Genomic DNA, 26,803 nt, shown 5'->3' on the forward strand with positions numbered 1-26,803 from the left:
CTCAAATATTAAAAATTATAATGTTGATTTGTTCTCTGATATTAAAAATGAGATTAATAGGGTAAGAGAAAGATTTCATGATATTGAAATCATTCTGTGGGGACTTTAATATTATTATTAATACATTTTTTCACCATAAAGTTTATTTAAATCCCCTTGTAATTTTATGATATTTTGAGCTGCTTCTTCTGTTAAATCTGTTTTATAACACAGGGCACCAAACTCTCGGATGATGGCTTGCATTTTGGCCCGTTTATTTTTGGCAATCAATTTACTCATTTTAATAGCTAAACTTCTTACTTTATATTTCATAATATCTGGTGGATCCAAAATGGTCAATATTCATATTCATGCATTTATTCATATTTCATGTTAACCATTTTATCATTTATGGTTTATGATTTCTCAACATTATCTTTGATCTCATATATTCATGCACTCCTACTCCATATATTAATCCTCATCATATTTTTAAGTATCTACTCTTTATTGTACTCCTTTATGGTTATTCTTCTTTTATCTTTAAGAGTATGTATGCTTGCTATATTCAGTTGTTCTTCAAAGTGTTCCAATGTGACAGGTCATGTTGACACGTTTGTGGTTAGATATTGGACGCCTGCCAAGTACTGAAGAATTGATGTTCTGGTGCACATGATGTACTTTTTCCTGCAATAATATTTTGTATTCAAATGAAAGGGGATATTTGAAATCTGTTCTATCGTTCTGACAAAGGTGTTAAATCGACTCTTTGGGTGCTATCTGGTAATGTCAACAGTCACGGGACCATAAAATTACCCAATTACTGTTTTGATAGCAGGAAACCATAAAATGTCATAAATTCTTTAAATTCTCCAAAACATAAGTTTGAGTGGGATGTAAGTTTTCCTATGCTTATGGAATAAAATGGACTGGGTCTTTGATAGTTTAGCTTTCCTTTGCTTTTCTTTGCTCTTTTTGCTTCTCGCATCTCTTCTGCATCTTCTGCTTCTGCTTCTTCTCTTCTACCTCTCATTTCATTCTGCAAATGTCTTCATTTTGTTCCTTCTTTCTCTATATTCTGATCTTCATCTGTTAGATATAATACTCTAGATTTTATTATTAACTATTAATTACTTTGTTTTTCTCTATAAAATTAAATAATAAATTTATTATTCCTTGTTCAAATTTGATCTCTGACATAATCATTGCTGGACTGCCTGGATCTCATTTTCTCAAGTTTTTGCATCAGTTTTGGTGTTTCCGCCCAGTTCTTCACGACCCGTCGCTTCTGGTGATGCATGGCAAGGTTTAACATAGAGGTGAGTAATATCCTCTGTTTCTGGTCTACTGTTTTCGAATTGCTTGAGCCTTGAAGCGAGTCTGCCTGTGGATGTGGGTCTTTCAATTTGGCTGCAGACCACAAGTTCGGGGCTGCTGCCGATGTTATGAATATCAGATAATTAATATTCTTGAGTATTCTGTTAAGTCTCTTAAGGACTTTGGAATATTGAATCATTGATTTATTCTGGTGACTTCTGGGTTAATCTGCAGAAGTGCATAAAAGTTAAGAGAGCTCTCTGTGGTGCGGAGGTGACTTGAATTAGACATTGATGATCTATCTTGTTAATCCCGGTTTGCAGGAAAGACTGGTTTAGACATTAAGAGTCCCTTGGTCAATCCGTTATTTTGGTGGACGCTTCTGTTGAGGGCTCGGCAATTACGATAACAGGAGACTGGCCTTGCTTGATTATTAAATTGAGATTTGATTATAAATTTGAGATCCAGAGGTCAATAATATATTAATAATTGATATTTAAGATTAAAACCAAGAGAAATTTGAAATTTGTCTAAATCCAGAAAGCAGAAATTTAAATTGTGCAAATTTGTAGGATTTATTGTATATCATGACCTATTCTATTATATAATGAAGTCCTTGCAAAGCACTAAAACGCTAAATAACTTTTAAAATGTCCTACATAAATCGATTTTGTCAGAATGGGTGTCAAAGCAGAGCAGTACATCAGCAATTATTTTTGTATGTGGATGTCCATCTCATAAAGGAGATTGGATTGTTAAAAGGCTTACAAATTCAACTAATGGCTATTTGCCACTATTTCCTCTAAGTCACTTTGATGAGGTGAAGTTAGTTTTGAACCAAATCCTGTTCTGCTCTGTTTTGTCCCAGCTGTGTTAGATCGAGTGTGCTGCTATCTTTAAAGTATTGTGTTCCAAATTTGTAGTGATACGATATGTACAACTGTATTTAGATAATTCTGCTGAAGAGTTTTTTTATTATTATTATTTCATTTATGTATTGTCTCAGATAGGTTAATGGTTAAAGAACATACTTTATACATGAAATGTGAGAGCTAGTTAAAAAGAGAAATTAATAAATAGTACAATATTAACTGAATGAAGCAAAGATATAGTTTTATTATATCCTGTTATCTGTCATCTGAAGACGTCTGAAATATGTATTCATAATTCCTGGAAGACAGCTTGAAATTTGATCTATTGTAGAGATTTTAGTATGTGTTAATGGAAATAACTTTTGCATTGTGTTGAATGAGAACAAGATTGAGTGACTAAGTTAAACAAAATTAAATTGATTTTAGTAAAGAAAGAAAATTATTTTATTTTATTTTGATTTTAGTTGACATTTTACCATACGTCACACTAATGTATTTGTGAGGATTGTTTATAATATGTTCATATAATTAAGAATAGTTTAGTGTTGCTCTTTCCTGCATTTTGCAAAGAAGAACTTGCTTGCTTTTTCCACAAAGAAGAAATTGCTTGCTCTATTTTCTGCAAAGAAGAACTTGCTTTATTAAAATAAAATACAGAACTGCTGTTGTCAATTGGATGAGACTCCTAAAATTAAGGAAAAGCAGATCATATTGCTCATATACAATTGTGATGACAATTTATGTGGGGTCAATTTGATTTATGCCATTCTCTGAGTGTTCAATTTCCAGAAGAGGCTGTCCCAACACAAACAAGAGTGAATGGACTGTGCATGCCAGTGGGGGAAAGAGACTTAAAGACCCAGGCTGCAGAGAAACACAGGCACTGGTTGATGGGCCTTCAGCTCACCCCTGAAAGAGGAATCTGACACTTCTGAGGGCTGGCAACGAAAAGACTGAGTTAATGCAGAAAAAAAAAACAAACAATGGAAACAACCTGCCATGAGATGCAGAGAGAGACAGTCGGCTGCATTCAGAGTCAACCTTATGCTCCATCTGGTCCTCATCACAGACTGAGAGACTCAACGCACTGAATGAAGAGAGACACTAAAACAGCCAAACAGGCTCAACTGACTAATGATACAAGTGGGGGACTTCCATCTCTTCCCTCGTGTGTGTGCAGGTACTGCATATACAGTGATCACTACAGAGAATGCCTCAAAATTGGACTTGTCATCACAACTTACAAACTGATAATTCACTAGTCTCATAGCAGTTCTTTATTTTGTTAACCTACTGCACTTTTCTCTCAATAAGCACCAGTCCACCCCTATATGAAATGGAAGTTAAGTGTTTGCTTATCTAATGACCTGCAAAAGGACCCGCATAATAATGACCCGCATAATAATGACGCCTTTCAGTCAGGTAGGCTATGTGAAAAAACCCTCTGTGATCATGCTGATAACAGGATTAATGTCCACATTTGACAAAAAAAAACATGATTTTTGTGATCTCATGAATGCACATATTATTGCACATCATGTGAAGAAAATTTTGTATAGCCCTATGTTAAATTATAGTACCAGTCAAAACATTTTTTTAAAAGAAGTCTTAAGTCTCTAACCAAATAATGGTTTTCTATTTTAATAGACTTATATTAAATAATGTATAGTGTAATAATGTATAATGTATTTCTGTGATGCAAAGCGTCTGAACATTCCTACCTCTATGGCATTTCATATAGGCTACTATATTTGTTATATTATATAGCCTAAATGTTAATGTGCAGTTGACAAACTATACATCATTAAAAAGATCTAAGACTCAAGCTTCACATTTTGACCTGTTTTACTCTTAAAATCTTATATTGACCGCAATTTCTTAATATGCTTAAAAGCATGCACATTTGAAGAAATATTGATGGATTCTCATATGTTTATGCCAATTTTCTATACAAAGGAGTAATATTTATTCAATATTTATTGTCATCACTATGAGCGCTGGATACTGTGTTTTCAATTCATACTTGCAGCTGGAGGGCGCTCTGTGCACCTTTAGTCCACAAATTACTCTAAAGAAGAACAGGCCATGTGACATTCTAGGAACTAACAGAGGCTTCCAGAGATCGCTAACCATGGCTATAACATGCAGATAAACACTTTTAAAGATAATAAATACACGATTGCGATGATGTATACATGTATTGCCTCAGAATTTGCGTCTGAATAGCGCTCGCTCCGTGGGCGTGGCCGTATTAACGGATAATGAGCTGAATCACGGACTTCTGACATGGCTCTGTTTTCATACAGATTACATAAACAGAGAATATTTGTTTTAGATTTGACTTACACAATTTAAAACCTGACATTTCAACGTTTCTTTAGACATAAGTCTAATTTTTTTGTGATTAGTATTCACTAAGTTACACTTCATTTTCTGAGAACTATCAGATTGGACTTCGTTCAGAGGGAGATGAGAGATCACGCATCATGTTAGTTTTCTTTATTATTTTCTTTGTTAGTTTTTTTCTATTAATGATGTCAACTCCTCTGATATTAACCATACTATTTTGCCATGTATAGAGCTCCGGAGGTTGATGTCACACATTCTAAACTCCATTTTGGCAGGCCATCAGGAGAGCGCTACAGAGGCAGTAGCATTAGTGTTGATAGTGGTCAAACAATAACTTAAAACCTTTAAATCTTTAGACCTTACAAACCTTACTATTATAACATGCTGGACAGCTGCAGTGTGCCAGGATGCCAGAACAGGCAGGGGAAAGCAAAGGGAAAATCATTTTATCGTATTCCTAATGATCCCGATAGACAATTGAAATGGTTCACTGCAATAAAACATGCTAACCAACACAACAAAACAACAGATGGTTGTATTTGTATTTTATTTTTATTTTTTTGTCTTTTATCTCAGTATTTTGTCAAGTGTTGTATAAGGGTTTTTATGTTTAATAGTAACCCTAAAATGATATGAAAGAGTTTAAAATGTGTTAAATAACTGGGTTGATAGGCTATATATGAATTTTCAGTATAACATAACATTACACATTATTCCACCGGTCGAACATAAAACACAATTTTTCACACACATTTCCATAAAAATGTCAAAAAAATAACTATTGATTATTTCAAGGGGCAACTATGACACCTCATTTGGATATTTTCATGGGAAAAATTTGGGATTAAACGGGATAAGATTTTAATGAGATTTATGATGTCTACTGTATTCACAGTGATATAACGTCTAGGTTACTATTGTAACCCCCGTTCCCTGAAGGAGGGAATGGAGACATTACGTCTATACTGAGGAAATGGGGTCTTGCTTGGGAGTCCAATCACCTCCAAGTGGTACAAAACGAGCCAATGAGAATTGGCCAGTGAGATTTACATGCCGGGCCACACCCCCGGCATCCGGGTATAAATAGGACCGGCATACTCACTTCCATTCATATTTTGCTGAGGAGCCAAGATAGGTACCCAGCCGTTCAGGGGTGACTCAGGGCTATGGCAAGGGGACGTAACGTCTCAGTTCCCTCCTTCAGGGAACAGGGGTTGCAATAGTAACCTAGACGTTCCCATTCAGTCAGTCACGTTCGACGTCAACACTGACGTAATGGGGTCCAATGGAAAACGCCATAGGATGCATGTGGAAGACACATATGGACTGACCCGTGGGGCAGTAACACATATGGAAATCTCTGAGGTAGGACCTACCTAACCAGGGAGGAACACTACAGGACAGAGATAGGGCAGAGCAGAGCCGCCCAGGGAAAGACACGGGTTTACTCAACCCGAGGGGGCATGGCTCGCCTTGGGAGTGGTACGCCAAGGCGATGGCATCCACTATCCAGTGGGCCAGCCTCTGTTTGGAGACAGCCTTTCCCTTCTGCTGACCTCCAAAGCAAACAAAGAGCTGCTCAGAGCTTCTGAAGCTCTGCGTGCGGTCCATGTAAACGCGCAGGGCACAAACGGGACACAGCAACGCTAGGAGTGGGTCTGCCTCCTCCAGGGGCAGCGCTTGCAAGTTCACCACCTGGTCCCAGAAGGGAGTGGTGGGAACTTTGGGCACAAAAGGGAGCTCTCCGTAGACCCGCCAGAGCAACAGAGAGGTCCCAAGAGGGAATGAGGCAAGGCCTAGAAGGGTTTAACCTCCTGGCGCCTCTGAGGAACCTGATGATCAGGTTGTGCTTTCATAGTGACCCGCCACGACCACATTGTGATGTGCTGCGATGTGGCGGCCACATAGACCTTCAAGGTGGAGGGGGACAGCCTCCGCTCCAAGCCATCTTGAAGGAAAGAAAGCACAGAGCTGACCGGGCATTTTCAGGTGTCTTCCCGATGGGAAGAACACCACTCAGCGAACAGACTCCACTTCATGGCATAAGTGAGCCTCGTAGAGGGGGCTCTAGCCGAAGTGATAGTGTCAACTACCGTGGGCGGTAGGCCACTTAAGTCCTCCATATGGTGCCATATAGTGCCCCGTCCCTGAGAAAGCAGGTCGGTGCTGACTCCAGAGGAGGAGATGGCGGGCGAGTTGCGACATGCGACAGGAGCGTAGACCACCCTGTTGGTTGATGTATGCAACGGTCGATGTGTTGTCCGTCCGGACCAGTACATGCTTGTCATGCAGCAACAGTCGAAACTGGCGCAGGGCAAGGAGTACTGCTAGCAACTTGAGGCAGTTGATATGCCACCGTCGTTGCGGTCCTGTCCAGAAGCGTGCCACGGAGCATGCCATGGTGCCATGCCCACCTCGGGACTCGGTTGTGTAGCCAGTGCGGAAGCGGTCTCATATGCAACAATCCGAGCGGCGTGACCACGGCTGCGGATGCCATATGCGCCAGGAGCCTCTGAAATTGCTTCAGTGGAACCGCTGTTTTCTGCACGAATGTGTTCAGGCAGTTCAGCACCGACTGTGCGCGCTCGTTGGCTCGTCATGTTGACCGAGTCCAGCTCCACACCGAGAAAGGAAATACTCTGCACGGGGGAGAGCTTGCTCTTTTCCCAGTTGACCTGAAGCCCCAACTGGCTAAGGTGACTGAGCACCAAGTCCCTGTGTTCGCATAACTTCTCTCACAACTGGGCCAGAATGAGCCAGTCATCGAGATAGTTGAGTATGCGATCGCCCACTTCCCTGAGCAGGGCAAGGGCACCTTCCGCAACTTTGGTAAAGACGCGAGGTGACAGGGACAGCCCGAAGGGTAGGACCTTGTACTGATATGCCCGACCCTCGAACGCAAAGCGTAGAAATGGTCTGTGTCAAGGGAGGATCGAGACATGAAAGCATGCATCCTTCAGGTCGATTGCTGCAAACCAATCCTGGGTGCGAACGCACGTGAGGATGCATTTTAGCGTGAGCATCTTGAACAGGAGCTTGTGAAGGGCCCGATTCAAGACACGCAAATCCAAGATTGGCCGTAACCCCCCGCCTTACTTGGGTACTATGAAGTACGGGCTGTAAAACCCTGACTTCATCTCGGATGGAGGAACAGGCTCTATTGCGTCCTTAGCCAAGAGGACCGCAATTTCTGCCCTCAGAACAGGGGCGTTTGGGCCTGTCACCGAGGTGTACAGGACGCCGCTGAACCTGGGGGTTCACCTGGCGAACTGAATCGCGTAGCCGAGTCTGACTGTTCGAATGAGCCAAGGGGACGGGTTGGGGAGGTGTAGCCAGGCCCCCAAACACCGTACGAGTGGAACCATCTGGACAGCAGAAGTACCCACGGGGGGGCAGCGTGGAGCACTGTGGCCCAACTCGGGAGGCGGTGCGTCCCGACGTAGAGGCTGTGAGCGGGGTGCACTCACATGGCTACGAGTGTCCCGTGAGGGACGGGGCAGGGTGGCGTGGGGAGGCTGTGCGTCCCCAGGGTGCCAAAGCCCTGCCCATGGTGAATGAGGGTGTGGCTGAGAGTGAGGAAGCGGTGCGTCTGTATGGCCCAGAGATTTTGGAAACTGGCCTTTTATTGACAAGGTGGGAACAGAAATCAAACAAAACAGGATTCTCCACCCGGCCCTCTCCTGGGGGAAGGAGTGGTGCCTTCACCGACTCCTGAAGCAGAGCAGTTCCCTCCATCTCTGGGCCACCCGTCTCAGGACCGCTTCGGAGTTTTCTTCTTCGAAGGCTTGGCGGCCTGGACAGGTTGCGTCACCTTCCTGCGGGAGGCCCGGGGAGGATGGGAAGGTTCGACCTCCCGGGAGCCTGTGCAGCCACAGACGGATGCCCTCTGCGATGAGCAGGATGGGGGCCAGCCCGCGGCGGATTGGTGGCAACATCACGCCGGGGGAAGATGTGTTTGATGGCCTCTGTCTGCTTTTAAACTGCCGAGAACTGCTGAGCGAAGCCCTCAACAGTGTCGCCGAAGAGGCCGGCCTGGGAAAAGGGGGTGTCAAGAAAGCAAACTTTGTTGCCGTCCTTCATTTCGGCCAGGTCGAACCAGAGATGGTGCTCCTGGACCACCAGGGTGGACATCGTCTGACCCAGGGCACTTTCGTCAAGACTGAGGTCAGTCGCGGCGCGCAGTTCTTGCAGTAGCCCTGGCTCAGAACTACCCTCGTGCAGCTCTTTCAGAGCTTTCGCCTGATGGACCTGCAAGATGGCCATGGCATGCAGAGCGGAGGCCGCCTGTCCAGCGGCAGAGTAAGCCTTAGTAGCCAGGGCTGCCGTGGTCTTACTCGCCTTGGAAGGGAGGCGCGAACGATTCCACCAGGTGGCAGAATCAGGCTGACTTGGGGCCCTGGAGAAGTTTTGACATGCCCTGACATTTGTGCTTTTTTTCAGTTGTTCATAAACATATTAATGGAAAAGGTGTCATTACACTGTATTCAGCATGAACTAGGCTACCATAATATGTGAGGAACATGTATGTACATGTTTGTATTTTTGAAGGAATAACGTTTATGTGTGGTTATTGAAAAAACAAAAAAACTTAAGTCACTGAAATAAGGCCAAAAAAACAAATATTATATATGTGTTCACAAGACTTCTGGGTATTGGAGGTTGTAGACTAGAATTTTTGCTTCAAAATGATTAAAAATGAAAATGAAAAAAATTATCCTGCCTACTCGTTCATATAAAACAATATACAGATTTAAATTTTGTAAGACACTTTTTGTCAAGACACACAGTATGCATGGAGGCATGAATCTTCATGAATAATGCTGTGATTCACACCTGAGAAGACAAAGACCTGCATAATGACCCGCATAATGAGCCCTTTCAGTCAGGCAGGCTATGTGAAAAAACTCTCTGATAACAGGACCTCATCAACTATTGTATTATTATCAGCTATTGTAGTTAATATAGTGTCCACTCTTGACAGAAAACATGATTTTTGTGATCTCATGCATGCACGTATTATTGCACATCATGTGAAGAAAAATTTGTATAGGCCTATTATAGTTTAAATTACAGTACCAGTCAAAAGATTGGACGCATTACTATTATAATGTTTTTAAAAGAAGTCTCATGTTCATCATGCTGTATATCAAACATACAGAAAAAACAGTAATACTGTGAAATATTATTACAATTTAAAATAATGGTTTTCTATTTTAATATACTTTAAAATATAATGTATTTCTGTGATGCAAAGCGTCTGAACATTCCTGTTAAGGCATTTCATATAGACTTTTAGCTTAAAAGCATGCACATTTGGAGAAATATTGATGGATTCTTATATGTTTATGTCAATTTTCTATACAGAGGAGTAATATTTATTCAATATTTATTGTCATAACTATGAGCGCTGGATACTCTGATGTACTGTGTTTTCAATTCATACTTGCAGCCGGAGGGCGCTCTGGGCACATTTAGTCCACAAATGACTGAGTGAAGAACAGACATACCATGTGACATTCCAGGAACTAACAGAGGCTTCCAGAGATCGCTATAATCATGGCTATAACATGCAGATAAACACTTTTGAAGATAATAAATACACGATTGCGACAATGTATACATGTATTGCCTCAGAATTTGCGTCTGAATAGCGCTCGCTCTGTGGGCGTGGCCGAATTAGCGGATAATGAGCTGACTCACGGATGTCTGACATGTCTCTCTTTTCATACAGATTACATAAACAGAGAATTTTTGTTTTCGATTTGACTTACACGATTTAAAACCTGACATTTCAACGTTTCTTTAGACATAAGTCTCATTTTTGTGTCATTAGTATTCGCTAAGTTACAGTTCATTTTCTGAGAACTATCAGATTGGACTTCGTTCAGAGGGAGACGAGAGGTCACGCATCATGTTTTCTTTATTTTGCAAAAAGCACAACATTTTGTTTTTCCTCTGAGTGTACACAAACAAAAAAAGAAGACATTCTATAGTTTCAATTGATATATTACATATGTCTCTATGACAAAAAATGACGGAGTATTTTAAGTCTGTTTTGCTGCAATGTGAAAAAAAATCCTGCAAAACGCGCTGGCGTGTTTCCCGACTCCAGAGTGTTAAAGAAGGAGTCTAGATCGCAACACCAACATGGACATGCCCTCACAATGAGAGCATGTGCCATCCACAAGTGCTGACTCAGCATGCTGTTTACCTAGACAAGTGAGACAGCGATCATGGCCGTCAGACGAGGTCTTTTAGCTGAAGCACACAGGGATGAGTGCTGCACCGTCCTGTGCCAGGGCACTGTCACACACACCACTGAATGTGCCTTCCCACCAGCCAGAGAGAGATCCGCGAGCTGCAGGCACTGGAACAAAAACAATAAAAGCAATGAAAATTGCTATTGAGGAGATCACTCCAAGCAGTTAAAATTTCTATTTTTTTCTCTCAGAAAATGCACTTTCTGTTGAAGGTGAGGGAACGATCACACAACTGATCGGTTCCGAAGCAAAAGCATGAATGGAAGTGAGTATGCCGGTCTTATTTATACCCGGATGCTGGGGGTGTGGCCCGGCATGTAAATCTCACTGGCCAATTTCCATTGGCTCGTTTTGTACCACTTGGAGGTGATTAGGCTCCCAAGCGAGACCCTATTACATCAGTATCGATGTAACGTCAAATGTGACTGACTGAATGGGAACGTTAGCTATGCTGCCTGTATACCTACAAACAAGGACAGCTAGGGCCGATTACGTTACCTAACAACACAGTTGACTTACCCTTCCAATGACAATGAAGCAGGTTTTAGCCGGCAGACTCCAAAGTTGAATATTAATCACAAAATCAGGTTGTGTCCATTTGTACCCCTCCAGGTTTTTGTAGGCTTTTAAAGAGTCTCCGGAGTAGGATGACGGAAAGTTGATGAGGTAGTTGTACATATCAGGATTAAACGTGCTGATATTCGGTAATGTGATATATAACGATAATGAATATGCACAATATTGTTATACACTTCAAAGTACCGTAAATAATAATTTATTACCAATTATTAAACTTTTTATAATGCATTTAAGAATACTTTCCCCATCAACCGTATAAAATGCACAACGCCGCTGTATTCGCGTCAAAGGGACGCGCTCAGATGTAAATAAGCCCAACGTGCATGAGAAGCACATGGCGGAACGCTGAATGAAAATGCACGTTCACTCTCTGACAGCAGAGGGCACTGATGGAACAGCAGAATGCAGCGGTTACCCCGGAAACCCTGCAAACAAAGCAACTTGCGCTAGTGAAGTTTTTAAAATGCTTCAAACAGCCATTCATTTTTTTGTAATCTCAATGTTGTTCATCACAGCACCAAATACTTAATACTTAAAGACTTAATAGGCTATTTATTTTCAAACTTAAACATTTTTATATTTTAATCTGGACTACAACATGCCCTAATGATTAGAAATGTTCTGATTATTTGTTATTGTTCAGTAAAACTTTGAGACATACGGCTTCATTAGTTAAAATGTTAATTCATTATTACCAAACTGACAATGAAAAATACTTATAAAGCATTAATTATTCTTAGTTAATGTTAATTTCTTAGTTACTGTTTAATAACATTACTAAAAATCAAAAGAACTTATTTAATGGACCTGAGATAAAACTAACAATGATCAGTTGTATTTCTTAACTGTAACGTAGGGAAGCGGGACAATGGAGTTGGAGATCCACATGCAGGCTTTATTTACAGAAAGAGTGCAGTCGTACAGGCAGTAGGTCAAACACCAACAAACAGGAACAGGAAGGCAAGGCAAAAGAGTAATCCAAAACAGAGGCACAGGTCAGCAAAAGGCAGCAAACGATCAACAAACAAGGAAACAGTCCAGTGGCCTGTTGCACAAAGCCGGTTTCAGTTTCTACCCAGGTAAGTTCAAGATTAGTTTGAGCAAACTCTGGTTTTTCGGGCTTATGAAGGTGGATTGGTTTTTAGCAGGGTTTGTTGCTATGGTAACTGACACTACACGGCTAACCTGCTCCGGAGCAGGTTTTATTCTGGGTTAGAGATCGCAAACCCAAACTCGACCAATCAGCTGTGAGTAAAGTGACATGTATCTGATGCAATAAAGCCACTCATCATAACAATCTCTTAATCTTCGGAAGCGACATGAATTGCGTGGCTCTCTCATGAGAAGTGAATCAAACTGACGTTCTCCTTGTTCCGTGTGATTGGCTGTTTGCCGCACGTGTCAGACTTTCAGGTGCATGCGCTTTGCAAACTCTGGATTCAACCTGAGTTGACAGAGAAAGTATATACCGAGCGTTGTGCAACAGTTGAAATTGATCTAAACCAGGTTGGATTTATCTGGATTTGTCAACTGCAAACCTACTCTGAAACTCAGAGTTTGTTCAACTAGCTTCATGCAACAGGCCACAGGGTCAAAACACAGGCTAGGCAAGACAAGGCAGTACAAGGAACAAACGGAATGCAAACCAATGGCTAAACAATACTCAGCCCTGTGTGTGTGTCTGAGTGCAGCTTATAAAGAGTCACTGATGGGAAACAGGTGAGTGTGTGATTGGTTCCTAGATGGGTAATTGTGAGAAATGGAGTCCATATAACCAAGTTGATGAACACAGACCCAGGGCACATGTAACATTAACTAACATTAACAAAAAATAATACTTTCTATAACAAATGTAGCTACTGCTCAATCTTAGTTAATGCATTAAATAATGAGACCCTACTGTAAAGTGTTACCTGTTGTTCTTTATAGCCTAATTCTTCTGCACTTTAATCTGATGCATTCTGTCTTATTTACACTGTTGAAGAGTTGCATTCTCATGCTAAACATGGCCAAAGTTTCAAAACATGAGTTGGACGTATGACGGAGTATTTCTGTGCCAAATCCACTACTTCCAGTTTCGGTACAGGATTCTGAGAGTTTTTTTTCAAGTATGGCCCTTTATCACGTAATAAAGGGCAGAATTCCTTGTATAGGCACTTCTCCCTGATAAGCGTGCACACACACATCACCCAGAGCAAGAGCAAGAGCATGCCCATCAACGTGTTTCGTTTAGGATACAGAAGCCGAGAGATTTTTCAACAATGGCTGTGTCCCAATTCAGGGGCTGCACCCTTCGAAGGCTGCATACATCATCGAGGCAGTCTCATTTAAGAAAAATAACCGTTAGATTGCAACGTAAGAAAGAAATTACAGTATTTTACACCTCACAATGAATATCAGTCAATTTTATTATGGTTACTTTTCTTAAATATGACATCCTTGATGAAGTATTCAGCCTTCAAATACGACCTCCGGAGGACGCAGCCTCCGAAATGAGATGCAGCTCCTGTAAACAAAGGAGTGTGTTTTTGGTTGTGAGGGAAAGATTACCTTTTTCAGCTTCCCAAAGAACCCAGCGTTAAGGGAACAGTGGATGAAGTTTGTTTTTCCGGGGCAGCAACAGAGTTGTGCAGGTATGTTTGTTTGTTCCCGGGATTTCGGTGATGAATACTTTGTAAACAAGTCCCAGTTCGTGCGCTCATGACTCTTTAGCTCCACCCATGGCACTGACCGCAGACACGCCTCCAGGATCTCTGCTTTTTTCGGAAGACTTGGTTTAGCGTATCTATCTTTTATAAATATGACAAAACTAAAGACTTTTCGGAGATATGAAGGATGCACTGTTACTCTATATGTACTCAAGATTAACATGAGATTGGCAGAAACTGTGTGTGATACCCCCCTTTTAATATTTAACTGTTTTACAGAGAAATGCTGAACATCTGAGAGTAATATTCAGGGATGCAAACAACTCAACTTTTTTTAAAAATGTCACTGTTTTGAATGTGACGAGACAAGAAACGTTTTGCGTTTCCAACATATCAGATATCAGTAAGAGTGAACGTGTCCATATTTTAAAACAAAATATTATTTGCAAATAGTTTAAATTGATTAGGCCTACTTCACAACATGCAGTACAACTTATTTTACAATTTTTACTTTTATTTATTCCCTTAATCCTTTTAATACATTACCTAATATATTACTTAATAATTATTTAATTCCTTTAAAACAACAAGGACCCCCATGCAAGACTACATGTGTCCCATCGGGTAATCAAAAGTTCTACACACACTTGCAGTCTTAACGCACACTTGAACACTTGAGCCAAATACAGGAAATAGGTCAAGTAAGTAGACAAATGGTCAAGTGCAAAGAACGCAAGTGTTGGTATTTGGACAGTGCATCGGTCTCTCTCGCGCAGTGTCGCTCGCTCGCTTACGTTGCACGAGCGCCCACTACTGATGGAACTCGTGCATAAGGTTTAAATGAAACGCACCAATGATCACTGATCACCAATGAGCTGATTTATTATTCAAACACCTTTTGTACTTATGAATTTGTTTTATGCACCATTATATGCTTATAAGTTGTTGGAGAAAATATATAAAATTCTATAGGTATATGAGCTGTTGGAGAAAAATAAAATTACACAAATGAAACAAAATATAAATTGTAAACTTTGACTGTGAACATAAGGTAGCTACAAGTATTATGCGATTGAATCTCAACATAATATCAAAGAGTATAGAACCCAAGAGGCGACACTTTGATAATTTTTGGGTAACAGCCACTAGATGGCGCTCCGGTAGCGCAGCCGCCATTATGGGGTGAAAATACTAACTGGACCATAGAATTATTCACATCTTACGCACCCAAAATCGGCGAATTTCACTGCCAAATCAGAAGCGCAATAGAACAGTTTTTTAAATTAAGTCACCAGTAAATTGTATGGCACCTACAGTAAATGTTGTATTGTCTTATCTATGTTTTATTTTACCAGTTGTGGAATCCAACCATTCATCCATCTGAGGTAACGTAGTTAGCCTACTTTATTGAGTATTTATGCAACTTTACACATTTATTAATAGTAAATTAATAATTAATAAATTTAAGATCATCATGTTTGCAGCGAACAATATATTTCAGACCTAGTGGAGTAATAGTAATAATAGTATCTCTGAATTGAAATATATTGCATAATTCCCACTTTTGGACACTTTGCTTCAATGGACATTAGACAACACTGCAAAATCAAGCTGTTATATTCATATATTTATTGTCCAACATTCCCAATTTTTTTGATGCATGGCCTTAATTTAATTTCATATGTTGGTATTAATTCAGTGTTTATAATGCTAATACTTGAACTTCAAAGAATTTTAACCCAAACTGACTGGGTTTCTAGAAAGCAAAGGTTTTGTGAAAAAAAGTTAAAAAGACTTAACAAAGTCTGTAAAATAAACTGTTAAAAGGATTTGATGATCACTAGTGATAGTATTTTATTCTGTGTTATCATCATTCAGGTTGGATTTCAGCTTTAATGTACGTTTTTTTTTTTTTTTTCCAACAAAGCAGCTGATATTGCCATACAAACTAGTGGACTGCCGACTCGCTTTCACCCCAAAATGGCGGAAACGCAGGGCTGCTACTGGGCGCCGGTGTTGCAATGGAACGTTCTATTGAGTGTCGCTTCTTGTTAGTGTATATTCTTTGATAATATTATACGCTATTATGCGATTTAATTTTCGTGATCTGCTGTGATGTTACAAGTTGAATTGTGGGATGTAGAGCTGCCTGAAGTGTTCATCGGAGTACACTCGATCGCTCCCTCGGTCAAAATCGAGGGGACGAGGGTCTGTCCATATAAACTTCCCTCGTCCACTTCACGAAGTGCAACGCACAAATGGCGACGGTGATTCCGCCGAGGGGAAGTGTTTAGGTAAGTTCACGAGTGCGTGTCTAAAATTGGAATGGAACGCAGCCCAAGCCTATGCCTTCTTGAATGATGACGCAGAGGAAACTCTGACCAATAAGAGGACAGTTTTACTCTCATGTGACTTACATAAACATTTAGGTATGTTGCCTTGTTAAAGCGAATCGAACCAAGAAGAAAATGCAACATTGTAACAAATTAAGTCCATGTTTCCGATCAAAGTAGGCTATGTACAAACGTCTTTAAAAAGAATCTGAATAAGCCTTGGCTAGTTGTTTTTGCGCACATATACGAAAGGATACGGCAGTACACACTAAACACTGCACACGTGTTCTAGCGTCCACACCCGAAGTGCGTGCTGGAGATCACGAACTTCAGCCGAACTTTGACGACTCTTAACAGACTGAACACTTCAACTGTCACAATAGTTCACTGCCGTTTTGTTTTCGGCCGAAGAAGAACTAGTTCTTGTAATATCATTGATGACGATTCAGAGTCTTCGTGACGTTCGTGCTTTAATTACTAGATTGCTATTTCATCGTGAGCAACGAACAGCGTAGAACAATGATTTTAGAGAGAATACCTCCAAGAATATGCTCTTTATTAATGCACAGGGTAAGTGTTGTGTAGTATTGTGCATATAATTCTAAGTATGCTTATGTTGTGGGTTAGCACATGCACGTTTGACGTTATGAAGTATAAAACATTTATTTATTAATATACAGATGTAAACTTCTCTAACTCCAGAGTAGAGGGGGTTTACAAAACGTATAAGAGAAGTGACTCTTAAGTATATTTTAAGTGAAAACTCCTTAAGCTCCTCACTTTCAGTCATCATGTGTCACGTTCGTCAGGCCGTGCTCAGACAGGCCCACTCATCGGTTCCGCCGCAGCCGGTGCCACCGCTCGGCCAGACGCTGCAGCGTTACCTAAGGGCTCTGGAGCCGCTCTTACCGGCAGATGAGCTCGAACACACCCGCAGGATCGTGCAGAAGTTTGGCTGCTCTGGAGGTCTAGGCGAAAAACTGCAGAGGGAGCTGATCAAACGAGCAAAGCATTCACACAACTGGGTGAGAATAGCACTAAATACAGCGACAGTTTAAATGTACCGTTTTCACACGTTGATGCACAAAAATAGTAATTGTATCTTCATCTAGTAGTGGCAAGTTTTCTTTGGACATTCACAATGGACACATGGTATTCTTGAAGTACAATGGAAATACCATGGGGCATTATTCTGATTATTCATGGCTATATAACAAAATATCATAGTAATATCATGATTTTGGGACAGTATAGTACGGTGGTACTGCAACTGCACTACTAAGGGTCATGTTGGCAGTGTTTATAGCGTAACTTTTAAATGTCATAAAACATAATGTGGGCCTTTCATTTCATAAATTGTGAATCCTCATTTTATTTCTTTGTCTTAACTCTTCCATCGTAGTAGGCGATGAAAGGATGCAAGAATGGAGGAATTGTAAGAGTAGTTGTAAATGAATCAAGAATCAATTAAATTATGGGTTTAAGCACCCACTGGCAGTTTCTCAAAACCTATTGAACTTCCCAATTTTTGGCATCATAGCCTTTTGCAGCAGTTTTGACTCTGATTGTGTATACTTTTTAAGGTGAACTAGCAAGCTGGTTTGATCTGGTGTTTTGTGTGTCTTTACTTTATGCAGATCTCTGATTGGTGGGTGCAGTGGGCATACCTGGAGTGCAGGCAGCCTTTGGCAGTGCATTCAAATCCAGCCATCTCTCTGCCTAAACGTGACTTCACAGACTGGAGAGGTCAACTAGTGTATGTGACAGCCAAAATCTACACACACACACTCACTCACTCACTCAAATAAACACCCTTACAGAACCATATAAATGTCAAATTGTGCTAAAATAATTTATTGGACAGTAAGTTCAAAGCATTTAAGTTGTTTTATCTGATATATCATCATTTAACCACCCCACACTTTTAAACCAATGCACTTACACAAAAAAAAAAAAAAAAAAATCTTCTGTTGTCTTCTCTATTTCTTCTTTTCTCCAGCTTGCTTCCTAATCCAATGGTCTAATAAACCTGGCATTGTATATTTTACAAATATTGTTGGCTCTTTGCCAAATTGCTTTGTTCCTCTTTTGTAAGTCGCTTTGGATGAAAGTGCCTGCAAAATACATAAATGTAAAGAGAGTATTAGGGTTGCATATTTAATTAATATATGCTTTATATCTATATGTCTATATTGTTTCTTGTGCAGGTTTGCATCAAAGTTAATTGCAGGAGTGTTGGACTTCAAAGCTAAGGTGGACAGGTTTGTCTCATTAATTTATGTCTGGCGTCTATGGACAGCATTACAGTACAGTGGCATTTACACATTCATGTCCAAGCACCTGAGCTAATTTAATCACTAACCTTGAACTCATGCTTGTCTGCATGTTTCAGTCAAGTAGTGCCAAACATCAGAGATTAATATCATGCTATTATTTTTGAATATATCAAACTGTTGCTGTCTGTACAGTACCTCCATATGATTTTCTTTATCTTTTTTTCTTGATTTCTATCCACTTGTCCTCTTTTGCTCTCTTTTGCTGTCTTTCTTCCATCATCCAGTGGGAAGCTAGCGGTAGAGTATATGCGTGGACAGCCACTATGTATGGAATTGTTTCCTCAGTTGTTCTCCTCCTGTCGAATCCCAGGACCCAAACATGACCACGTGGTTCACTACGGACGTCCACGGCGTGGCCCAGCTCACATTACTGTGGTCAGGAACTACCAGGTAACCTAAATTTCGTAAGATGATATGATCAAAACATATATAGTCATGATTCTACAACTTCCATATGTCTTTGTTTTTGTCACATATCTGGACAGGGCAGGGGCAATAGGATATCAAAAATATTTCCCAAGTGCCCCGATGTTGATTTCAACAGTCAGATTATTGACAATATCCAGAAAAAAATGGCAAATGATAAAACTAGGAAGTTGCCAGATATATTTTGCATAGCCCCAAAGTTACCATACACATTTTTATTTTATTTTATTTTATTTTACTTTAATTTATTTATTTATTTTAATGTTAGTTAAAATAGTTAAAGGAAAACTCTAAAGGTATTATGGCTAAGACGTCGATTGTGTCTATTTTCACACACACACTCACGCACACACACACACACAGACACGCAAGAGCATGAATGAAATATTTTCTATAGTCGTTAGCCTACAGCCTATTTAATTTTTAATTAAAACGGTTCAAAAAATGTATGCGACTACTGTGGTAAAAGATGCATTCCCTGTCAGACATAATTTATCTCTATTTTTGTAATGTTGTCAAACATTATTTCTTGTATTTTATTATTCCTAAGTTAATGTTGCAAGTTAAATGTTTTTTTTTTTTTATGCTATTCATTTTGTTCTGCAGACGAAAAAATGAAACTGCATCCCTTAAATTTGGAATAGGCAGTGATTTCTCCTGTTTTAAAAACAATATCAAGTAGTCTTCTATTTTGATCTGCATTTTAATAAAAGTTGAACAGAAAAAAATAAAATGGTAGCAGCCTATATGCACCTGTTTCTGAATATATATTGATTTAAATATTCTACAAAATGAATAAAAAAAAATCACAAACATGAGAATTGTAAGTAAAATAATTTTTTATATACATATTATATATATATATATATATATATATATATCAGTGGCGCGCAGTGGTGGTCTGAAATGAGGAGGCACATTTTTTATTTATTTATGAATCAAATGTAAATTCATGTGCATTACTCTTAACGTTGACACATCTTCCTTGTTAAATGAACATTACTTTACATTACATCAAAAAAGAAAAAAGAAACCAAATACAATTCTATTTTGTAATTTTAAATTAACAATGTATTGTAATAAATGTTCTGTTTATCAAAACCAAGTCAATCTCATCAAGTTAATGTTTTAAGCATTTCTACACTCGTTCCAAAATTCCAATAATAACTAAAGGCTGTAGCAATTTAAACAATATATTTTATTTGTTGATTGATGTGTTTCTTTTTAATAGTCAACTTAGGCTATTTTGGATCATCAGTCATGCTTCGTAAACACCGTCTGTCACAGACACGAAGATGCATTTTTAATTTCACCAAGCTGATTGCACTAAAAATCATGTTTTCAGTCCATTTCAAGTTTGATTTTGATATGAAATAAAGCGGTGATATCTAACTGGGTGATCTGTTTACTTACTTTTCAATTAGTCTTCCCATTGACGCCATCATTTATTTATTCAAACTGACGCACGGAACGTGCACGTAAACAAGAGGCGGGATTTATCGCACAAACCAATCATATCCAATCATAACCAATTACATCCAGTCATGGCGCGATGGAGACATTGCCTCCTGTCACGTGACTTTCCCCCATTCATTCTCAATTACCCCCCACAAAACGCACCGCACGCTATTGGGGGTCTAATGGTTTTCTATGAGTGGAAAGGGAGGCATGACTCCTGCTGTCGTTGTTGGGCAGTGTTCCTTTCGAAATATGAGTGACTTGCGCTGTTTTTAATGTCGTAATTTGTAATATTTGTGTTGCTTTATATGTAATATGGATTATTTTCTCATCCTTTTTTTTTTGTTTTTTTTTTGAGGAGGTACTGCCTCCCTTGCCTCCTCGGAGGAAACGCCACTGATGTATGTATGTATGTATGTATGTATAATATATACGTATGTATGTATGTGTGTGTGTGTATGTGTATATATATATATATATATATATATATATATATAATATGTATGTATATATACAGGTGCTGGTCATATAATTAGAATATCACCAAAAAGTTGATTTATTTCACTAATTCCATTCAAAAAGTGAAACTTGTATATTATATTCATTCATTACACACAAACTGATATATTTCAAATGTTTATTTCTTTTAATTTTGATGATTATAACTGACAACTAAGGAAAATCCCAAATTCAGTATCTCAGAAAATTAGAATATTGTGAAAAGGTTCAATATTGAAGACACCTGGTGCCACACTCTAATCAGCTAATTAACTCAAAACACCTGCAAAGGCCTTTAAATGGTCTCTCAGTCTAGTTCTGTAGGCTACACAATCATGGGGAAGACTGCTGACTTGACAGTTGTCCAAAAGACGACCACTGACACCTTGCACAAGGAGGGCAAGACACAAAAGGTCATTGCAAAAGAGGCTGGCTGTTCACAGAGCTCTGTGTCCAAGCACATTAATAGAGAGACGAAGGGAAGGAAAAGATGTGGTAGAAAAAAGTGTACAAGCAATAGGGATAACCGCACCCTGGAGAGGATTGTGAAACAAAACCCATTCAAAAATGTGGGGGAGATTCACAAAGAGTGGACTGCAGCTGGAGTCAGTGCTTCAAGAACCACTACGCACAGACGTATGTAAGACATGGGTTTCATTCCTTGTGTCAAGCCACTTTTGAACAACAGACAGCGTCAGAAGCGTCTCACCTGGGCTAAGGACAAAAAGGACTGGACTGCTGCTGAGTGGTCCAAAGTTATGTTCTCTGATGAAAGTAAATTTTGCATTTCCTTTGGAAATCAGGGTCCCAGAGTCTGGAGGAAGAGAGGAGAGGCACACAATCCACGTTGCTTGAGGTCCAGTGTAAAGTTTCCACAGTCAGTGATGGTTTGGGGTGCCATGTCATCTGCTGGTGTTGGTCCACTGTGTTTTCTGAGGTCCAAGGTCAACGCAGCCGTATACCAGGAAGTTTTAGAGCGCTTCATGCTTCCTGCTGCTGACCAACTTTATGGAGATGCAGATTTCATTTTCCAACAGGACTTGGCACCTGCACACAGTGCCAAAGCTACCAGTACCTGGTTTAAGGACCATGGTATCCCTGTTCTTAATTGGCCAGCAAACTCGCCTGACCTTAACCCCATAGAAAATCTATGGGGTATTGTGAAGAGGAAGATGCGATATGCCAGACCCAACAATGCAGAAGAACTGAAGGCCACTATCAGAGCAACCTGGGCTCTTATAACACCTGAGCAGTGCCACAGACTGATCGACTCCATGCCACGCCGCATTGCTGCAGTAATTCAGGCAAAAGGAGCTCCAACTAAGTATTGAGTGCTGTACATGCTCATACTTTTCATGTTCATACTTTTCAGTTGGCCAAGATTTCTAAAAATCCTTTCTTTGTATTGGTCTTAAGTAATATTCTAATTTTCTGAGATACTGAATTTGGGATTTTCCTTAGTTGTCAGTTATAATCATCAAAATTAAAAGAAATAAACATTTGAAATATATCAGTCTGTGTAATGAATGAATATAATATACAAGTTTCACTTTTTGAATGGAATTAGTGAAATAAATCAACTTTTTGATGATATTCTAATTATATGACCAGCACCTGTGTGTGTGTGTGTGTGTGTGTGTGTGTATATATATATATACATACGTATGTATACACACATACGTGGGTGACATTTCACCATAATTCTGGTAAACTTAAAAGAAGTTTAAGTTTACTTGTTTATTTACTCATTTATTTAATAATTTACTTAATTTTGTTAAAATGAGAAAAAACGGGCACAAAATGTGAATCACGTGTCCATCATTTTGCGAGCAATTGTTGATAAAGAAAAATGCCACATCGCAATATTTAAAATATTTCCATTTTAAACCATGAAGGTGAGCCAGTGGATATCACAAGCAACGTGCAAACTTTGCATGAGAGTTATGCTGGTGAAAAAGTCTCAAACGGCAGCCAATTATTCACTACAGAAACTTCAAGTAAAAACTGTACAAGCTTTTGGCATCTGTTGCTGCATTAACAGCGCATATTGTCTTAGAGATGATGAGAGATAAATCTAATTTATTTTCTTAATATTTCTCTTGTGAATCGAGAAGTATTTTGTGCTAAACAAGTTTTTGAAATAAGTAAGCTATCTAACTAATATTTTATTATTCTCGCAGCGCATCGATCAGTTATGCAGTGATTCGCTATGAAATTATTGCAGGGCAAATTAATTGTAATATTATTTAGGCTACTTTTATTATTAAAATAATAATTTAATATGCCCTGCGTGCCCGACGGGCTAAACAGTGTCCACCAGGCACTGCATCAATGTGATTTACTTTTTTATCCAATCCACATGATTGGGCTGTTCAATGTTCAGTAGCCTACTGCTGCAATGTCCAAGAGTCTCTCCTGTCTCATGATGTTTCTCATATGTTTTTAGTCAGCGCAATTTACAGCATGTTGACTTCAGGTGTGGTGTACTTGGAATATAACGTTTTTAACCAGATGGTTAATAAAGAAAATGTTGAATCATATTGTAGTTACGTTAAGTTGACTAGTTAAACATAAACAAAAAAATCGAAATCGATATCATGAATTGGTCAATTATTATGAAAAAAATAATAATTTAGCCCAGCCCTAATTCTTCATCATACTTTTTCTTGTTGAAAAGCTGTGGAAACACAATAGTTAATTCACTTAGAGCAAAAGGTAATAAATTTTTTTTGCTATTGTCAAGGTTTTAAAGACTTTTTTTTCCTTATTACATACAGCCAACATACAGTCAAACCAAAAATTATTCAGACATTTTTGATATATTTGATATATTTTTACTAGTGGGTGCAGGACATTATAGTTCATTTATGTAAGTGAGGATAGCAAAATAAAGCAAACTGTGACATATACCCAAAAATTCTTCAAACAGTGGACTACCAGTGAAATTGATAAATATTTGGAACCAAAAATTATTCACTTTGACCTGAAGTGTTATCTGACATAATTAAGATTTTTTTTTTTTTCTGACACAGTTTAACTCTGAGATCTTGTCATATTTTATTACCATATTTTTAAACTATAGTGAATAAATTGTATTAATGAATGAAATGTACAAGGTCTCTGAATAAATTTTGGTTTAACTGTAAGCTAATTCTGATAACTCATGTATGTGTATTGTGAGTGTGTGTGTGTGTGTGTGAATTTAAGTGTGTCTAGGTGTGGGAGTGGAAGCATCTAAACCAGAGAATATAAACCAGAGAGTAGCGATAATTGTAACAGATAGACCAACAGTAAAAGCAACAAATAATAATGACAATAATAATAATAAATATAGCTGCAACCAGCAATTACAGGGCCAAGCACAAAGAAGAAACAACAAGTCATGCCAACATGTCTGGAGCATCAGACCAACTGCAACAGTGAGCAATTAAAGACTATTAAGATTGTTTAGATCAAAAATAGCGAAAAATCATAAATATAGTCAATAATAAAGATTTACTGGTTCAACACTTTCAACCATTATATGGTTCTGTGTCCAAATTAATGTGGTATGGTCAGAGTGAGATGACAATGACCCTCGCAAAGTTTGCCTAAAAAATCCATAACTTTTTGCCGGCATGGTCTGAGGATGATATGATTCAATTTTGGTGACAATTGTCTTAAAAAAAAAAAAAAAAAAAAAATTGAGTACCTTCAGAGCATCGTGCCAATGGCACATACGGAGTTTCGTAATGGTACATCAATGCATTCATAAAATACAGCATTTTATATCATAAAACTGTATTGTAGTTAATGGCAATTTCATGTTTTGTTCAATTATAGTGCCACCAAGAGGCACAATCCCACCACTTTTTTATGTGTTCTCAGAGTGAGCCCATACATGTGTGTGTCAAATTTGGTGAAAATATCTCATTTTGTTACGGAGTTAGACATTTATATGTATGAGAACATAAAAAATGACCCATGGGTGACTTTGATTTTTTTTTTTTTTTTTGCCACTTCCTATCAAAATTTTGACATTTGGGCAGTGACTTTCAGTTAACCAACTTAGGTTCTGTGTTTCCTATGCTGTTTTCGTCTCGATTGGACTAACGGTTTTGAAGATATTCACAATCATTTTTCAAGTGCTAAATCACCATGTCGCACAAACCATAAGGCGAAACCTAGCATGTTTGGTATTGTTGGACTCGGCAAGGATTCAGGAGTCTAAGGAGATGACTCCTGTGAAAATAAGTCAACCACATCTGAAGTTATAAGCATATACATTTTTTTTCCCACTAGGTGGCGCTGTTCCGAAACTTCTCAGGCTCCTTCAAGGCATTGTGCTGATGACCTATACCGAGTTTCGTAATGATATGCTAATGTGTTTATAAAATACAGCATTTTAGCACAAAATTCAAAATGGCCAACGGCCAAAATGTTCGATATGGGAAAATTGGATATCATTTGACTGGGCATGTTGCCCTGAATCTGCTGTGACCAAACTTATGTGGTGTGGTCAGAGTAAGGTGACAACTAAACGTGCAAAGTTTGGTGTCAATAGGGCAAAGCAGTGCAAAGATACAGCAAAGATACTCTGGCGTGTTTACAACTGTGACAATGAGTGCATATCAGGATCAACTAAATGCTGGAGTTTCAAACGTATGTGAAGTTTGAGGCTCCACTGTTGCAGTAAACTTACACAACATTTTTGAATGAATAATTTATTAGATGCACGCCGGTCTGTTATTGTAAGGACATCGACTTTACATGTTTACGCCCCTAAACATGACGATGAGCAAAACGAACTGTGATTGGTTTGCTTTACATGTCAGTCAAACGTCCTCTTGGGCGGTCCTTGGCCAATGAAAGGTGCGATACGTCCAGACCTTCTGCTGTCTATTCTATTATAGCGCCGCCGAGAGGCACAATCCCACCATTTTTTTTTTATGTGTCTTCAGAGTGAGCCCATACATCATGTCAAATTTGGTGAAAACATCTCATTAGGGCCCAAGCACCAAAGTGCGAGGACCGTATTGGATTTCCTCCGTTTATTATTATTATTATTATTATTATTATTAGGGCCCGAGCACCAAAGTGTGAGGACCCTGTTTGAATTGCTCTGTTTATTATTATTATTCTTCTTCTCCAAAGTGAATCGCATTTTTGAGGGCCTGAACATGCTCGAAAACTCATGAAACTTTGCACACGCAGAAGTAGTGAAAATTTACGTCTGTTATGGGTTTCAGAATTGGGCGGGGCAAAATGGCTCGATAGCGCCACCTAATGAAGTGCCCCTCGCGCTACATTTCATGTAGATTTTGAAATTTGGTACACGCGTTTAACAGCCCAATACCTACAAAAAAGTCTCTTGGAGCAAAATCTGAAACTGAACAAGAAGTCAGATATTTTGAATTAACTTGCCATTTCTAGATGTTGTTCTTTAATGAACTCCTCCTAGAGCTTTAATCAGATCAACGTCATATTTGGTCAGTCTAATCTAAAGGCCTTTGCGACGTTAAATTGCGAAGATCTAGATTTTTCACTGAAGGGCGTGTCCGTGGTTTCGCCATGAAACAGGAAGTTCTTGTAACTCGGGTATACAATGTCGGATCTGCCCCAAACTTCACATGTTTTATTAGAGTAGTGACCTGAAGACATCTCCATGACAATATACAGTTACAGTCATAGCGCCACCTGTGGGCAACAGGAAATGACATGTTTTACACTGTGATTAACCCCTCATAAAGATTTAACCAGATCAACATC

General features: G+C 39.1%; 1 protein-coding gene across 2 annotated transcripts in view; it reads left to right on the forward strand.

Annotated features, from left to right (window-relative positions):
- Positions 1 to 16,423: 16,423 nt before the first annotated feature.
- Positions 16,424 to 26,803, forward strand: part of cratb (carnitine O-acetyltransferase b) — a 47,795-nt gene continuing 37,415 nt past the window's right edge. The window contains exons 1-5 of one of the 2 annotated variants that reach the window (XM_051872843.1): positions 16,424 to 16,907; positions 17,147 to 17,362; positions 17,975 to 18,093; positions 18,545 to 18,598; positions 18,898 to 19,063. In XM_051872843.1, the coding sequence (XP_051728803.1) occupies positions 16,857 to 16,907; positions 17,147 to 17,362; positions 17,975 to 18,093; positions 18,545 to 18,598; positions 18,898 to 19,063 (606 nt within the window). In that variant the 5' untranslated portion in view covers positions 16,424 to 16,856. The remainder of the gene's footprint in view (positions 16,908 to 17,146; positions 17,363 to 17,974; positions 18,094 to 18,544; positions 18,599 to 18,897; positions 19,064 to 26,803) is intronic. The other variant, XM_051872842.1, reaches the window with a different exon arrangement.

This window comes from Ctenopharyngodon idella, chromosome 19 (genome assembly GCF_019924925.1).
Source record: "Ctenopharyngodon idella isolate HZGC_01 chromosome 19, HZGC01, whole genome shotgun sequence".
NCBI classification, from domain to species: domain Eukaryota; kingdom Metazoa; phylum Chordata; class Actinopteri; order Cypriniformes; family Xenocyprididae; genus Ctenopharyngodon; species Ctenopharyngodon idella.